Source organism: Typopeltis vanoorti, chromosome 4 (assembly GCF_054136105.1).
Source record: "Typopeltis vanoorti isolate ZY-2024b chromosome 4, IOZ_Tvanoo_1.0, whole genome shotgun sequence".
NCBI lineage: Eukaryota > Metazoa > Arthropoda > Arachnida > Uropygi > Thelyphonidae > Typopeltis > Typopeltis vanoorti.
In genome coordinates, this window is record NC_143552.1 from 66376957 (window position 1) to 66395558 (window position 18602).

The 18602-nt window shown below is 36.7% G+C and overlaps 1 protein-coding gene across 7 annotated transcripts in view; it reads left to right on the forward strand.

Moving 5' to 3' along the window:
* The window catches only part of Nt5b (5' nucleotidase B), a 580494-nt gene that overhangs the window by 387841 nt on the left and 174051 nt on the right, over positions 1-18602 (forward strand). For all 7 annotated transcript variants that reach the window (XM_090391852.1, XM_090391851.1, XM_090391857.1 and 4 more), the window contains one exon: positions 14358-14399. In XM_090391852.1, the coding sequence (XP_090247978.1) occupies positions 14358-14399 (42 nt within the window). The remainder of the gene's footprint in view (positions 1-14357; positions 14400-18602) is intronic.

Below are 18602 nucleotides of genomic sequence, written 5' to 3' on the forward strand. Positions count from 1 at the left end.
AGGCAACTCGTGGTAAAAGTGGAGTAAGCTCTGATCGCTTTCCTTAGTATTTCCCCTAATGCAGAGCACATCTCCTTGCAGAGATGTATGATGCTATGCATTAAAGGCAAGGGCCACTACCCAGACTGGTTTCGACCTTTATTGAGGTCTCATCAGTGGGAGCCAGATCCTAAAATGCCAAGGTTGAAGTAATGCAGAGCTTATAGATTTTACCTAAACAAGTTGCCACATGGCGCTTTGACCTTATTAAATAAAAATCTCAGGATGAGAGAAAGATGTAGAAAGTTTTTTACCTTGCATATACTATATGTTAAAGATACCAAAAATTTTATAAACTTGGTTTTAATCCTTTTTTCCCAAGTAATCAAACAGACAAGTAAGTCAAGTTTGCACCTGAACATGGTTCAGGTCTGAGGCAACTCGTGGTAAACGTGGAGTAAGCTCTGATCACTTCCCTTAGGATTTCCCCTAATGAAAAGCACATCCCCTTGCAGAAATATATGATGCTATGCATTGAAAGCAAGGGCCACTACCCAGACCAGTTTCGACCTTAGGGGAAATACCAAGGAAAGTGATCAGAACTTACTCCACCTTTACCACGAGTTGCCTCAGACCTGAACTATGCTCCAATTCCTGGAAGAATTTTCATCTAACTGTTCCATTGGATGGAGCATAAACATTTTTGACCTTATTACACATCCAGTATTTCCAATCTGTTGTCAAATTCTCCCTTCTGCATCCCTTTGGATATTATAGAATGACCCAAGGAGGGGGGGGGGGGCAAGAAAAAAACTCCTACTCCTGCACTGTTAAATCTTCCAAAGCTCCAATAAGAAAGAAGTGAATATCTATCTGTTAAACTTTTTATATCTTTATATCTACCAGAAGTATGTTTCTTGGAGAAACAAAAACTTGATATTATGGTAGCATAAGTTTCCATATAGTTCCTTGTTTAATTTTCTTATGGAATCTTCGTACATTTAATGAGGAAATGCAGAAAGAAGATGCTGTGATTATTGAAGTGTCACTGGTGAGTCTTTAACTTCTAAATTTTGGATGAACCCAATGAGGTTTCAGTCTGTGAAGAAGCAATTGTGTAACCTGCTTCTTATAAACTGTTTTCCAGTTTTTTACAGTTGCTTTCCATTACTTCAATTTCATGGCTATCATTTTTGATTTGGAAGCTAGTTATTTTCTTTTCATGTAGATGATAACTGTACTGAGAAAACTTTGAATCAGTAAACTTTATTATATTTTCTTTAATTGTATCTCTTGCTTTCTCTTTATTAGCATGAGTTGGTCCTTCATAATGCATAAACTCTTCTGAGCCTGAAGAGTTTTCATTTGATGATCCACAGCCTTCTCCATTTTTACATTTTTTATTACTTCTTTTTCTTTTTTGTCTGCATATTAAGTACTTTCAGTTGTCTTACTTGCTTTTCTGTTTCTTCTCCAATTTCTCCTTGTAGAACGGCTCAATGTTTTTGCATTTCATTGTGTACCTGTTCAGTTGTTATTTTTGGTTCATTATTGGTAATTTCAACTGTTTCATCAGTATTTGACTGGAAAAGTTGCTCCTGCAGATCTGGAATTTTGAGACTAATTTCTAACTGATTTGGTCGTGCACTTTTTTGTGATTTTACCAAGTGTAGTTTGTTTTAAAGCGTCGTCTTTACTAGACTGAATTGGAAGATCCGGAGACTCTTCATTATGCCTCTCTGATATATATATATATATATATATGGTGTTCTAATTGGCTCTACAGTAGCTCCCACTCTTTCGTGAAAGTTCTAAAAGGACAGGTGTTAACGTGTTGTTCAGAACTTTCACATTTCTGACAGGGTTTGAGGCACTGATTAGCTATATGTCTGATTTCCATGCAGTTGAAACATTTAGATTTCGAACTGGTTACCATGTAAGTGATCGTATGAACCGCAACGCAGGCATTGACATTGTACTCCTGGATAGTTTACCATAACTCGGGTTGTACCAATGTTGACAAAATATGGTATGGGCATCTTCATATCCATTGTGAAGGTGACATCACCAGAAAACCAATTTGGATCTTCACTTGACAAACCCTTTTGTATATTACTAGTCTTACCCCATTTCAAAAGTGTCGGTATAAGAATTTCATTACTATTCTGTCTATATTCCATCGGAAATCTTTCGATTTTTACTGTTTTTACCTGGCTCCTGAACATTACAGGAATAATTGTGCTGCCTTTGAAAGTAAAACCCTGTAATAGTTTGTCCCTTGTTTCCACATCTTTAACTTCAATTAAATATTTCCCTCCACCGTAAGGGGTGAAAGAATAAATCTTGTTTGAGCCGACTATCTCTTTTAAAATCTTAGTTACACGTCTCGCTCATTCCCATCTGGGAATTTCAATTCCTAGAGTTCGCACCCTTGGAGGAATTGGTACCATTATCTCAAGTGGGAAAAAGACTATATCTCTGCATATAGTTGTTTAATTGGAAGAAAAAAAAATTCAGTCGTAAGACTCGGAATAAAATAATCCCATAATACAGAAATAATTCTACACCACCAGCAAATGTTTGTTTGAGCTACTATAAATGACTGTTGTGATACTGCTAAAAGTAATCCTGTAATAATCCTGATGCTAATTGTACTACCAGCAATCCTAATATTTATTAAAAGAAACCAGTGCTAGTGGGGACGAAACCACCACTAGCAACAGTAAAATAAAGTGAAAAACAAATGAAAGAAAACCAAAGTACTTGCTGAAAATTGAGATCTCGTCAGTGGAAGCCAGACCCAGAGGTGATACCAAGGTTGAAGCAATGCAGAAGTCATATTTCCATATACGAGTTGCCAAAAGGTGTCACACCTTATTATTAAATTACTCTGGATTAGGGAAAGATGTTGGAAGTTTTTAACCTTGGTTAGACTATAGTCCTGAAGATACTTCAGGCGCAAACTTTGTTTGCTTATACTTGGATGAAGGATTAAACTAAATATATAATTTATAGTCTAACCAAGTGAAAAAACTTCCAACATCTTTCTTTAATCCCGAGTAATTTAATAATAAAGTGTGACACCTTTTGGCAACTTGTATATGGAAATATGACTTCTGCATTGCTTCAACCTTGGTATTACCTCTGTGTCTAGCTCCCACTGAAGAGACCTTAATAAAGGTCGAAACCAGTCTGGGTAGTGACCCTTTACATAATGCATAGCATTATACATGTCTGCAAGGACTCTCTGAGCTGTCTGATATCCCACAAGGCTTTGCATTATGGGATACTAAGGCAAGTGATGTGAAATCAGTCCACCTTTGCCACGAGTTGTCCCAGTCCTGAAGATACTTCAGGCGCCAACTTTGTTTGCTTTCACTTGGATAAAGGATTAAACTAAATATATAATTTATGGTGTGAAGAGTAGATTTTTTTTACATGGACAACTGTGGGTGAGTGGAACACGCTACCAGTATGCGTTGTGAATACTGGGAGCATTAGTGATTGTAAGATGCAGTATGATAAATAATGTTGGTTGGGTGAACTTCATAGAGGTTAATGAAATAATAATGTTACTACCATCTCATTGCTTTTTTCTCGACTTTTGTTTACTTCACAGAGGCACATTAGCTGAGTTATGGCTAGGAGGGATGAAGTATTAGAAGTGAATAAAGAGGATGTATTCTGAATACTGAATACGCTTGATGGTATTAAGGTAGGAAAGAACTAGATTGATTTCACCACTTTTTAAGGGAATTGCTGTGGAATTGACCATGACGTTAACCTGTTTATTGATAATCTTACCCCAAGGCAAGTTCTTGGAAAGTGGAAAGAGGATAAGATAGTACCAATACATAAGGTTGGTGATAAACTTGCATAAGGCTATAATAAATTTAGTTTAATCCTTTATCCAAGTGTGTGCAAACAAAGTTTGCGCCTGAAAGTATCTTCAGGACTGGGGTAAAGTGGTACAACACCGGAAAAACTCCTTGCGAAGGTGGAGCAAGCTACCAACTTAGTATCTCCCATAATGCAAACACATCTCTTTGCGGATATGTATAATGTTATGCATTAAGGGAAGGGCCACTACCCAGACTAGTTTCAACCTTTATTGAGGTCTCTTCAGTGGGATCCAGGCCCAAGTGGAGTTACCAGGCAGAAGCATCAGCAAGGTTATCTCCTCCTATAGGAGCTGCCAAACGGTGTGCCACCTTTTTATTAAATTACTCTGGATTTTGAGAAGGATGCTCAAAGTTTATTTTTCACTTGGTCAGACTATAATAAATTTAGTTTAATCCTTTATCCAAGTGTGTGCAAACAAAGTTTGCACCTGAAAGTATCTTCAGGACTGGGGTAAAGTGGTACAACACTGGGCAGCTCCTTACAAAGGTGGAGCAAGCTACCAACACTCCTATTTCAGTATCTTCCATAATGCAAAGCACATCTCCTTACGGCTATGTATAATGTCATTCATTAAGGGAAGGGCCATTTGGCAGCTCCTATAGGAGGAGATGACCTTGCTAATGCTTCTGCCTGGTATCTCCACTTGGGCCTGGCTCCCACTGAAGAGACCTCAATAAAGGTCGAAACTAGTCTGGGTAGTGGCCCTTCCCTTAATGCATAACATTATACATATCTGCAAGGAGATGTGTTTTGCATTATGGGAGATACTGAGATAGGAGTGTTGGTAGCTTGCTCCACCTTTGCAAGGAGTTGCTCGGTGTTGTACCACTTTACCCCAGTCCTGAAGATCCTTTCAGGCGCAAACTATGTTTGCACACACTTGGATAAAGGATTAAACTAAATTTATTATAGTCTGACCAAGCGAATAATAAACTTTCAACATTGCATAAGGCTAGCTGATGGTGACAGTTTGTAATTTTTCTATGTTTGTTAGCATTTTTGAGAAATTCGTAAAAACTGATATACGAAATTGGGCAGATGAGGACATTGTTATTTATGCAGGCTAGCATATTTGTTAATGGATGCTCCTGTTTTTGTAATCTTGTTGACTTTTATAGTACATTTTTTCAGATTTTTCAAAGGCATTTCACACGGTGCATGTGACAAGTCGGTTTTTAAGTTGAAACATGTAGGTTTAGATATTAGGCTAGTAGATTGGATCAGTAACCACCTTTCTGATAAATATCAGAGAGTTGTATATGTGGAAGCAGTATCAGGTAGTATTTATTTAGTATGATGATAGAATGGCTGTGAGCCCATTTTATGGGGAGGTACGACACCATCTCCATCCCCACCCCCTTATTTCATCCAGACTTGGGATCGGCATAGCTGACAGATCAGACCTATGGCTGGATCTTAAGTATTCCTGACACTGTCAAGTAATCCGTGCATATTCACAGGACTGGTTTGCCTGTTCTGGGGGGAGACAAAAAATACCCGAGTTTCCAGGTGAAAAAATGCCTTGCCTCCATATAACACTGGCTAACTCTCCTTTTCGAAAGAGACCAGATAAAGGTTCCTCATGTCACAGACATGGGAATTGAACCCAGGTCTTTCTGACCAAAGGGCTTCGTCTATACCAGCGTTTCTCAACCTTTCTAAGGCCAAGGACCAGTAAAATGGTGAAAACAATTCTACGGACCACTAAGTACAGAGACATAGCTGGGGGGGGGGGATCTCTCCCGGGCTGCACTTTTTTGGCGTTTAAGAAATCTTGCCTTAACTGTCTATAAAACATCAACTGAGCAATGAAATAGACTTCGACAATGTCATTGACGATTTTTGCGAACAGAAAAAGCAAGAAAAATAATATTTTAGAATGTTGGAATTAAAGTTTTACTTCAAAAATAAACACAGTGTTTTTAATTTATTTCCCTATATTCGACTTTTCATAATTTTTTTAAAAACCTAAGTAGGAATTACCAACATTTCAGAAAAACTGTGCCATTTATAACATAATAAATCAGAAAGCATGTTTTGAATACATATGGAAACATAATTAATTAAATTGGAAAAAAAACAATTAAAAGTGTCATCATTGAACAAAGTTTTAATTTTTATTAAACAAATAAATAATATGATCTAATTATGTTACTACTTACTTTTAATGAGATGGTTGAGCTTCTCGGCCCTTGCAGAGTTGCTGGATATCTAGCTCAATATTGGTCAAATTCAGTCGAAGATCGGCACACACACACACACACACGAAGACGATTTCTGTATTTTGTTTTTATTTGAAGGGGCGATGAAAATAGGTTGTAGAAAACTGCATGATGATTTTCAAGCTTCTTCAGATAATTCAGGAATTTCACTGAAGGCGAGATCCAAAATCAAGCCAAACCAAGATCACAGAATTGCATTTTAAGTCCACTGTCACTTGAAAGCTCAATTAACTGTTCTTTTTTCATTAATGAAAGGTCGTTCTCATGACTGCAAGCCTGAAATGGATCGCGTACCCACAGAAATTTCTTATAATAGTTATTTGGAAAATATGTTTCAAAGTTCCGTTTCAGATTTTTAAGGTGGTCACAAACCCTTTCCAGAAACTCGGAATCAACAAAAATATCATTTTCCACTAAAAAGGATTCCAATGTTGTAAAAGGTTCAAATTGTCTGTCTTTTACATAATTAATCCATAAAACCAGTTTTTTCTCGAATACCTTTATTTTGTCATAGGCATCGAGAACAGTTAAAGAATTTTCCTGAAGGGAGAGATTTAGTTCATTTAATTTCGAAAAAATGTCTGAAAGATAGAATAGTGTTGATAACCATGCTTCATCAACAAGGAGTGATGCAAAATCAGAATTACGTTCATTTACAAATAATAAAACTTTGTGCCCCTTAATTGAAATAACCTTGTTAGTACTTTGCCCCTGGAAAGCCAGCAAATTTCAAAATGAAGCAAAAGTTGTATATATTCACTGCCCATTTCATCGCAGAGCACTGAAAATAACCTTTTATTTAACGGTCGAGCTTTAATAAAATTAACTAGCTTTACAGCGTTATATAGCACAGTTTTAAATTCTGGTAGCATTCTTTTGGAGGCTAATGCTTCCCTATATATGAAACAATGTACCCAATTCATATCCGAAGCTACTTCCTTCACCATAGAAACAACCCCACTATGCCTGTAAGGATGCGAGCTCCATCTGAACAGAAGCCTATACATTTTTCCCACTGGATCCCTTTGTGTATTATGTAATTATTGAGAGTGTGAAATATTTCTTCTCCAGTTGTTCGAGATGGCAAAGTTCTATTAATCAGAATATCATCATGAATGTTGTTATCATGTGCATATCTTACGTAGCATATTAACTGCGCATCACTTGTAACATCAGTAGTCTCATCTATTTGTAACGCATAATAAGGGCTCTTCTTAACTCTTTCAATTAACTGAGATTCTACGTCACCTGCCATATCATTAATTCTGACTAACAGTGTCATTTGAAAGAGGAATTAAATCAACATCTTTTAGTAACTTGTTGCCAAACATAATTTTTACCACATCTTTTATAGCTGGAAGTAGCAGATTTTCCCCAATAGAATGAGGTTTCTCGGTTTTCACTAAGCACAAACTTAAGAGATAGGATGCTTTCAGTGCCTTGCTATTAATGGAACCCATGCCAGAAACTATATCTTTCCCATGATTTAATGTCCCTAAGCATCGTTGAAAAAATTCAATTAGCTTATTTTTCACATCACAATGTTTAGTTTCTAAATACTGTCGGAGTTTTGCAGGTTTCATGCACTTGTTTAACAACACTTCATAACACAAAACACATTGAAGTTTCTGTTCACTTTCATCTCCATGCACCAAGTAAACCTGAATTCCAAATATGAACTGTTATATTTCCTACTGTATTTTTTCTTTGAACTGCTTGTTTCTTCTTCTTTAATATTATTATTATTATTATTCAGGCCTCCATGGAGTCAAAAGACTCATTGTGGGGGGTCCTTCCTAAGAACATAAAGTCTGTCAAGATTCATCGAGGGGGAGGTCCTCCTTAAGAAACACAGTCTATCATACCACTCCTTAAACTCATTGACCGTTCTTGCTCTCACCACTCCATCAGGCAATGCATTCCATGGTTCAACCACACAAAGAAACCACTCCTCACCCTCTTGCTCACAGTTTCCTTTCTTAACTTCCAGGGATGGCCTCTTGTCATCACTCCTTCCCGCTGTTCAACCAAGCAAAAGAACTCCCCAGTGTCAACCCTGTAACCACCTCTCAATAGATTAAAAGTCTCATTCATATCACCTCTCCTTCTCATATCCACCAAACTCTGCAGTCCACATTCCCTCAGCCAATCCTCATAACTATCCTTGTACAGTCCTGAAACCATCTTTGTCATCTGTCTTTGTATCCTTTCCACAGTTAATTTATCCCCTTCAAATCCTGGGAATAGTCTAAGTGTAGTCTGATCAGAGACTTATACAACGGAATGATAACCCTTTTATCTCTGCAGGTCAGTGTCCTTCTCATAATTGCAGCAATCCTCTGTGTTACCTTCACCACCTTTGCAATATGTCCCCTAAATTTCAGGTTTCTATCAATCATCAACCCCAGATCTCTTGTCTCCCCTACTTCCTCCAGTATAACTTCTCCCATGGAGAATGCAACATCCATCGATGTTTCCCAAACCTCAAAACCTTACATTTTGCTGCATTAAACCAAAATCGCCATTCATTTGCCCATCTATCTAGCTTATTCAAATCCTCTTGCAGGGCTACCACATCTGCACTATTACTAATAATCCTTCCCACCTTCACATCATCCGCAAACAACTGAATATCCCCTTGCAATCCACTGGCAATGTCATCGATATACAGGTTAAACAATATAGGTCCTAGTACTGAGCCCTGTGGGACCCCACTTATAACCTTCTGCCTCCTTGAGAGTGTCCCACCATACACAACTCTCTGATACCTATCAGACAGCCAATCCTGAATCCAGTTGACCAATCTGACATAGCTAAAAAATTCCCTAGGATTTTCTTTGGATCTTAGGGCCAATCTCCTCTCATATTCCAGTTTCGCTTTCCTTACCACACTAGTCACTCTTCTGGCCTGTGTCTTATATTCTTCATGCATCTTCTCTTCACCTGTCTCCTTATATCTCTTCCATAGCCTCGTTTTCATATGCAATTCCTGTTTAATATTGTTTGTCATCCACTTTACTCCAAATTGTGCCCTCTTCTTCACTCGTGGTATACAACTTACCATTGCTGCTAATAAATATTTTTTCACAATTTCCCATGCACTAATGATATCCCGGCCTTCCAATTCCTCCCTCCATGAAACTTCCCGATGTTGACATCTAAGACTATTATAATCGCCTGCGTTATAATTCCACATAAGTTCCTGTCTCTTTGATACTCCTGCATGTCTATTCATTTTCCAAGTCAAAACCATATGGTTACTCTCTCTCCAACTGGTGGGAGAGATGTCATCTCAGTTATTATCAACTTTTCTGATGCTTTAACCAAATCCAAAACTCTTGAACCTCTTGTTCCCTCTGTTACATGTTGCCTAAGACATTTGTCCCTCAAGAATTTTAGAAATTCCATTCCCCTATTGCTACATGCATCTTCCTCTCTCTAATTTATACTACTGTAGTTAAAATCTCCCATTACAATCATTCTTCTTGCAATTGCCAAACTTAACTGTCTAAACATCTCCTGGTCCCCATCTCTGTGCTCCTGAGTCTGTAGCAACACCCCACTAAATATCCTGTCTTGCCTACCTCTACCTCGCACCATATTCTCTCAAAATCATTTGTCTCACTTCCTTCTAAATGCCTCCGCTCTTAGAGGACATAGTTCATCACTTATCATAAGCAGTACCCCACCACCACGCTTTCCCCTCCTATCCTGACGAAAAATGCTGTACCCAGTGACTTCTATTCCTGTTATTATATCCCTTTCTGTCAACCACGTCTCAGTCATCCCAATAACTTTTGGCCAGGCTGATGCTATCTGCACCACCAATTCCTCTCCCTTATTCCAGATATTCCTGACATTAGTATAAAGCATATAAATGCCATTATTTCTATACCCAGCATTATCCCTTCTAGACTCCACTGGGCTCAGTGTCACCTGATGTTGTCTCCCTTCTCCCACATATCCATTCCCACAAGAGGCCACCCCTGCTATCATCCTCCCTGGGACACACTGACTCATTCAGAACAGCAATCTCTCCAGATGCCTACATCCTTCCTCATTCAAATGTAAGCAAATATTATATCAGATTTACTCGCTGTTTCAACACTTGTATCACAATTAGGGTTAGCATCACCTGTTTCAATTTCTTTTCTTTTCAAAGTCCTAGTTCTAAGCCACTTTTCCATTATTAAAAAACATTTCCAAAAAATATATAATACTGGGGTTAACTCAGCAAACACTTTGTCCAAGTATCACTTAGCACTTCTGAAGATATACTGAGCCTTGGTTGAAGGAGGGAAACCTTTAAGAATAAAAATCAATAAACAACAAGCCATTGGTTGAAATGTGGATAACACATGTTCTCTTCAAATCTGACAAAACAGCAAGGGAAGGCAGAAGCAATAAAACTATATTATTGTTCATTTCACCCCTCTTTTATTTTTGTTATTCTGCCTCTACAAATTAGCAGCAGAATGACAAATAATAAAAAGGGTAAAGTGAACAACAATATAGTTTTATTGCTTCCAAGTTTGAACATTCTGATGATATTTCTTGTTGTTTTTTAAGTCTCCATTTGATTTCGATAATTTTTACTTATTCTTTAATTTGATTAGATAGTTAAAAAAAATATATTTATTTAATTAATTTAAGTCTGCCTGCGGACCACCTGTCCCATTGTCGCAGACCACCTGTGGTCTGTGGACCACAGGTTGAGAAACACTGGTCTATACCAACTGAGTTACGCAGGTTCATCAGGGAGTAATAAGGCTGGAAGTGTAGTTCCACTGGGTTTGGTACTGGAATCATTATTGTTCAATCTTTATGTGAATGATATTGACACTGGAATATAAGGAGATATTCAACTATTTATGTCTGATAATAATGTGATGCTTGTTGGAAGTTTTTCCACTTGGAAAAACTATAAATTACAGATGCCAAGAAATTATATTCTTGGTTTAATCCTTTGTTCAAGTGTAAGCAAACAAAGTTTGCACCTGGAGTAATTTCAGGACTGGGCAACTCGTATGTAAAAGCTAATGACTTCACATCGCTTGCCTTAGTATCCCACAATGCAAATTACATATCCTTATGGACATGTATAATGCTATGTATTAATTATGGGAAGGTCACTACCCAGACTGGTGTCGACCTTTATTGAGGTCTCATCACTGGGAGGAAATATGACTTCTGCAATACTTCAACTTTGGTATCACCTCTGGGTCTGACTCTCAGTGATGAGTCATCAATAAAGGTTGACACCGGTTTAGGTAGTGTCCCTTCCCATAATGCATAGCATTATACATGTCCATAATCATGAGCCAAGTAATCATGAGGTATCTCAGCAATATGTCCTCTAAACCTCAACTCTGTCACCATCACCATCCCATCCCAGCTTCATTTATTTCCTGGAGTACATTTTCATCAATGTGGTACACAGTTTGTAATCTATATATCCCAAAATGCATAACTTTACATTTTTCCACATTAAGCTGATGTCCATTATCTTTTGCTTATGCTGATCGCCTTTAAATCATCCTTCAAACTCACCACATCACTTTGATTCACTATTACTCTACCTAATCATCAGCAAACAACTGAATATTTTCTTTCATATTATTTCCTATATCATTTATGTACAAATGAAATAGTAGTGGTCCTAGCACTGAGCCTTGCACCACATCATTAGTCACCAGCTTTCACCTGGATTCTGTTCCTCTGTATTCCACTTTTTGATATCTGTCCAACAGCCATCCTTTTATCCACATAACCAGTGCCATTTTCATTTATTCTAATTTTTTCTCCCAAAGTTCCATGTGATATTTGGTCAAATGCCTTTGCAAAATCCAGCATCATCATCATGTAGCCCTTATCTGACTCAACTGTCACTTAATTATAAAAAGTTAGTAAATTACTAAGGCATGACTGATTCTTCATGTTACCCCTCATATAGTAATCATATTCCTAATCTGCCCATTCCTGAATTCTCTTTTTGAACAATTTTAACAGCACTTTTACCACCACTCCTGAGATATTGATTGATCTATAAATTGCTACTGCAGTCTTAGAACCTTCCTAATGCAAAGGAATTATTTTGTCCTCTTTCCACTACCTTGGAACTCTAACCTGAGACTAAAATTAAAGAGCCTAGTCAGAGGCATTGCCAATTCCCTTACACATTCCCTCAAAATATGTACTGATATCCCATCTAATCCCACTGTTGTATTCACATTGAGATTCTGCAATATCCTGTGAACCTCCAGTTCATCCACCTCTGTTCATCAGTCTCTGTCACATATATTGCAGCAGTAACTTCATCTGGATGTTATGCCTTTTCAAAGTGGATCACTCAGTGACTCCACTATTTTTTCTGCTTCTGCCACCTCATAACCATCAGTAGTCATTAAGGTTATTCTTCCATAGTGATTTTCCCTCTTACTTGCCACATAGTGAAAGAACTCTTGGGATTTCCTTTGGCCTGCTCAGTTAGTTTCTTCTCATAATCTGATTTTGCTTTCCTTATCATACTGGTCACCCCCCCCCTCTTGACTGATCTTCTGTATTGTTCATGAGTTTGCTGGTCAGTTTTCTCCTTATATACTTTCCACAGCATTTTCCTCTTCTGAAGCTTAATGATATTACTCATCTGTCTAACTCCTACTCTGATTAATCCTCCTTTACTTAGGGATACAATTTAATATTGTTCCCTCTAGATGCCCCCTTTGCTATCTCCATGCACTAATAACATTTTCCTTGCAAAGTTTTTATGCCATGGCACACCTTCAAGCATCCTCCTATGCTTGTCATAATCACCTGACTTGTAATTTCACATATATCCATTCTTGACAAAATATTCCTAATTTTTTTACGATCTCCTCAGGTCAAGACTGCATGATCACCTTTTCCCTATGGGAGGCAATGTGGCCACCTTAGTTATGGATAGTTGTTCTGATCCTATGACTAGTTCCAATACTCTTGCACCTGGAGTCCTCTCCAGGGGTGCAAGACATGCTGCCTCAAGTAATTATCTCTCAGTAGGTTATAAATTCCATTTCCTTCCTGCCATGTGATCTCTCTTCCTTCTAGTCTATATCTCCATAGTTGAAGTCCACCATAATAATCACTCAGCCTACACTCATTGTACTAATTTGGTGATGCATGTCTTCCAGATCATCCCTTGAATCCCCTGGGCTATAGCAGCAATCAACTGTATATTTTGTCTTATTGCCCTGGTTCTGACACCAGACTGCTTCAAATGAACAGCCAACCACCTGCTTATCTCCTGTTCTTTTTGGCTGCAATTCATCTACTATCATCAGCAGTACCCTTATTATTATTGTAATGATAATATCTTTTGTTGAACTTCTTTGTAAATTGAAAGACAATGATCATTAAATTAAGAGACAATCTCAAAATGATGTTATTTTATATTTCTTATATAAATAAATATGAAATTTTTAAAATAGAAGAAAATATTTTATCAGATTAATGTTGGAGAGGTTTTTTATGAAACGTGGAAGGACCAGAGGTCATCTCTGAAAGGTGTATAATGAGGGTGCAAGCAAGGGAGTGATTGGCAAGATTTTTTTCATGGAGAGTGGTGAATCATTAGAGTGCAGTGCCTGTGACTGCATAGAATGTAAATATATTTAAGACATTTTGGTGATCGGTGTGTGTGTGTGTGTGTGTGTGAGAGACAGAGGGACCTCCTACAATGAGTCTTTGACTCCACAGAGTTCTGTAGGTATACTTATAAAATGGCTTTGTTGAATGTCATACAGAAGAAGGAGGGTTTTTTCCTCCTGAAAACTCAGTTTTTTCCCACAGACAGGTAAATCAGCCAACATACATACATACATACACAGTTTACAGACAAAAAATGCTATTGGTGATGGGTGGTAGATGCCGTTGTGTGTGTATGGTAGTCACAGTTTGTGTAGTTGGAGGATTAAGTAAGGAGACAGTGAGTTATAGCATGCCCTCCAACAATGAATCTAATGACTCCTTGGAAGCATCTAGTAATAATAATAATAATAATAATAATAATTGTTTTCCAAGCTTTATATAGTGAGAATATAAAACTAGTCAGTATTTTAGAATGTAATGAAATACAGTTGTCAGTTATTCATTTATTGTATTTAACTAATTTGTGATGAATTCTTTGAGTATTTGACTTTTTTTCTTTTCTTTTTTTTTATCCCAGAGCATATCTCTATAAGTGCTATAATGATGAAATTATTTTCTTTTATTTAGAAAATTATGTCCTACTTGTTTGATTTTCCTCATTTAGGAAAGGTAAGTGTAAGCAGTAATATGTGAATTATTATTACTATTATTCAAACACTTCTGAAAGAATTCTAAGACTTATGAGTAACCCCACTAACTTTCACATTGTTTTTTTGCAACTACTATACTAATTTACCACTTACCATGTGAAAAATCTAGTCCTTAGATACTAGCTAACCACACTGTCATTTCATTTACTAGAAAGGGCTCTGTATTTTCTTTCTCCTTGTACAATGTGATGGAAAAATACTCTTGCATCTATCCTATAAATTCCTTTAGTAATTTTTGTTTTTGTTATTCTCTCTTTTTCTGCTACTTATTATTATGACCTTGGAATCATAATTTTGTCATACCAAGATTTTTTTTTTTCTATTCTGTTCTATTTTTGAAATTAGGCCATGCATTCTCTTGAGTTGTGGCCATTGTATATCCTCTTGGGTTCTGGTCATGGAATGTTAATCCACACTTAATTTTCATAGATGTAATTCCTTAAGAATTTCAAAAAATGCAGAAAACTTATAGTAAAGATAATTAAAACATTCACCATTCCTGTCTATTATCCTGACAAATTGTTTTGTGATCCCTAATTTTATATAAAGTGGCTTTAAGAAAACTTGATTTGCACCCATTAAGCTTTTATGGAGTTTTCTTATCCTGGAATGAAGATTTTTATTTCTAATTTTTATCCTGTGTTGTTTAAGATCTCTACTATTCCATTGAAGATAGGGGAAACATTTTCATATAACAAATTGCTACTCCAGAAATATGCAGAATAAGAGAGAACTTTTAAATCATCACAAATTAACAATATGTATGCTTTATATCCACTTTAGAGAGCCTCCCATAACTTAGTTCGTTTCAACAGAGCTCTTTAGTTGGAAACACTTGTGTTCGAATGCTGTCTATGATATGAAGAACCTTTATCAGAGTTTTTTTTCAATCGAAGGTGAGTTAGCCAGTCCCAGATGGAGGTGGGGGGGCTTCTTTTTCTCCTGGAAACTCTGATATTTTGTTCATGAAAACAGACAAACAGGCCCCAGTTTGTCTGGAAACCACCTTATTCTATAATAACTCCCTAGTAATGTAACATTGCTACCTCACCAAGCATTGGGTTGAGTAAAAACACACACACATATCAACTTTATCAAGAACATATGCATGATATTTTATATCTCTCTTTAAGTGAAGAATGAATTGACTGGGAAAACAGAAGGAAAATACAAGGTGTGGCTATTAAATAATGAGACTGGTTTATTATTACAAAAATGTGGTTTATTATTACAATTGTACAACTTAATTGTTATCCCCTTCAATATACTCCCCACCTCTATCTATACATTGTTGCATATGAATTTTCCATTGTTGGAAGCAGTTCTGCAAGTCATCAGGTGTTATCTGCTTCAGTAGCACTGCCGTTTTCTCCTTTACCTCATCCACTGGCTGAAAATGGGTGCCCTTCAATGTGGATTTCAACTTTGGAAAAAGGTAAAAGTCGCATGGAGCTAAGTGTGGCGAGTAAGGTGGATGGTTCAACACTGGGATCTTCTTATCATCCAGATACTGCTTTATAGACAGTGCACTATGGGCTGGAGCATTGTCCTGATGGAGAATCCAAGTGTTGATCGGGTCTCTTCTTCCTTACTTGTTCTCTCAGCTTGGCCAGAACCTCAAGATAATAATGTTGGTTAACTGTCTGACCATATCCATTCAACCAATTGCTCGAGTTTAATGTTAGACATTATTCCGGCAAAGCGACTTCACACGTTTCTTTTATAACTGCCTTCAGACTAACTACAAGCTACAGTGAACAATACTTATCTCGACTGCTTCTAGAACCTTCAAGGTCATTCACGACTCAAGCGCATCTCACTGCTACGAGTACACGATTCACAGCTGCCTAGTCTCATTATCTAATAGCTACACCTCGTATTGTCAGTTTGTAGCAGTTTTGTTACTCAGTTTATAGCAGTTTTTGTACTCTTATGTGAGATCATAAGAGCATAAAAATTATATCATTATAACTAATAATGGAATCACTTACATTAATTTAAATCTTTTTCTTTGTAGAATTTTTGGTATGTTTCATAGCCCTTTTCTATACAATTATAGGAAATTGATCACAAAAAGAGAACATCAGTTCAGTTGAAAGTGTGTGATATAATATTCACTATTGGCTGCAGGATAATAGTTCCATCTGCATTAATAGATATCCAAAAATAAATTACAATAAAATAATTAGTTAATAAAACATTTTTAAATAGAAACAATTAATTACAATTTACAGAATACATGAATGTTGAGTATTAGTGAATATAACTTCCTAAAATTGAGAAGGTTTAAGGTATTTGTTTTTGTTAGGGCTTCTTCTGGAAAGACTGTACCCAGAAAACTTCACAGCTTTCTGGGTACAGTCTTTCCAGAAGAAAATAGCTTTTTATGTAACATATTAGTTTTGTAACTAACATGTGGCTTGCTAAACCGGATTTATTGTGTTCTTTAATTACATAACGTGACACCTCCAGTGAGTCCAAAGACTCATCAAGGGAGGGACCTACTCCACAACTCTCCATCTCCACCACTCAATCCACCAGCTACTTTCATCATCTACACCAGGGTTTCTCAAACTTTTTCTACGACGGAACACTTCATAAATCCTGAAATTTTCACGGAACACCTTGGTTATTTTGTAATGTATTAATAATTATTAATAATTTTATTAATAATTGATAATTAATAATTAATTAAACATCAATTAAACCATCATTAAATTAATTTGTGCTCATTTTCATTGACATATCCCATTCTGATCACCAAAAATTTATAATATTATTATAAGTACTTACGAATGAATGCAGACTTTTTCTCCTGGTGCTGGTCATTTTTCCCTCCTTTTGCACATCCTGGAGATCTTTGTAGTCTTGAGGTGGATGACTCACTATCTGTTCTATCACAAACACCTTCAATAAGAGATTTCTTAATACAAATTAAAAAAAAATTCCTTGTCTCTTATTCATATTAGAATTTAAATCTGTATTCCTATTACTTTTTAAAAAATCACAGCACTCCAGTTTCAGAACAAGCACTAACACACTGCAATACGAACTTGCGAAGAAAGTATTCAGTAGAATAGATTTGAAAACCGGATACAGACTACCTTGATCTTCAATTTCAGTGGAAAAATTTTCTTTATACTTCCTTCCTGATTGGTCACTGACATTTGCAACACAGATGTTATTTCGTTCAGTTTTGAGAACACGCAGCCCATTGTTGTAATCGGCTTGCAGGCAATTTTTATGATCGGTCATCAACGGCGGTATTCTCTTTCTCAATTGTTGAAATATTTCGATGTGTGAAAATGAATGATACAGAGATGTTATTAGGTGTTCTGGGTCTGAGCTTTTCGACATATTTATGAATATTATTCTCCTCAGAATATTTCTACTATAAAATTTTTATTCATGAAAAATGCTTAGAAAACTAAAATTACAAATTCTAGAACTTCTCACGGAACACCTATTCACCTTCCGCGGAACGCAGTTTGAGAAACCCTAATCTACACCAACACCATGTGAAATATATTCTTGATATTCTTCAAGATGTATTTGTACAGAATGGCCAGTCTGTCCATAATTTAAGCCACAAGAGTAGGAGCTTCAGTAAATGCCAGGATTAGAAAAAGGAGGATATTTGTCTTTAGGAGAGATAAGGAATATGTAGCCTGTGAAAAAAGGGTATATGTGGAACTACAAGGGGGTTTATTATGAAGAGCTCAGCTTGCAGGTGTAGCATGGAATGAGGAGTTAGCTGGAAAAGAGATCAATTCAGCTTGGGGATTTTCAAAAAATATTTAGTAGATGCAATGTCTAAATGTATACCATGGGTGAGAAGGTTAAATAAGGTAGGTGTGAGATGGATGAATAAAGAGATTAAGCATGCAATACAGAGAAAAAGGGCATTGTGGAGGCAGCATAAGAGAAGTGGAAGTAACCAATTTCATGAGGTCTACAAAGACCAGGCAAGGAGGGTGACTTGGTTAGTGAGAGTAGCTAAAGAGAGGTATGAACAGCAGTTAGCTAATGAAGCTAAAAAGAATCCTAGGGAGTTCTTTCGATATGTAGCCAGCAAAAGAAAGAATGATTATGGAAGGATGACATTGATTGGAGGAAATGGTATAAAGACAGCTGTTGCAGAATGTGTGGTGGAGATACTTAA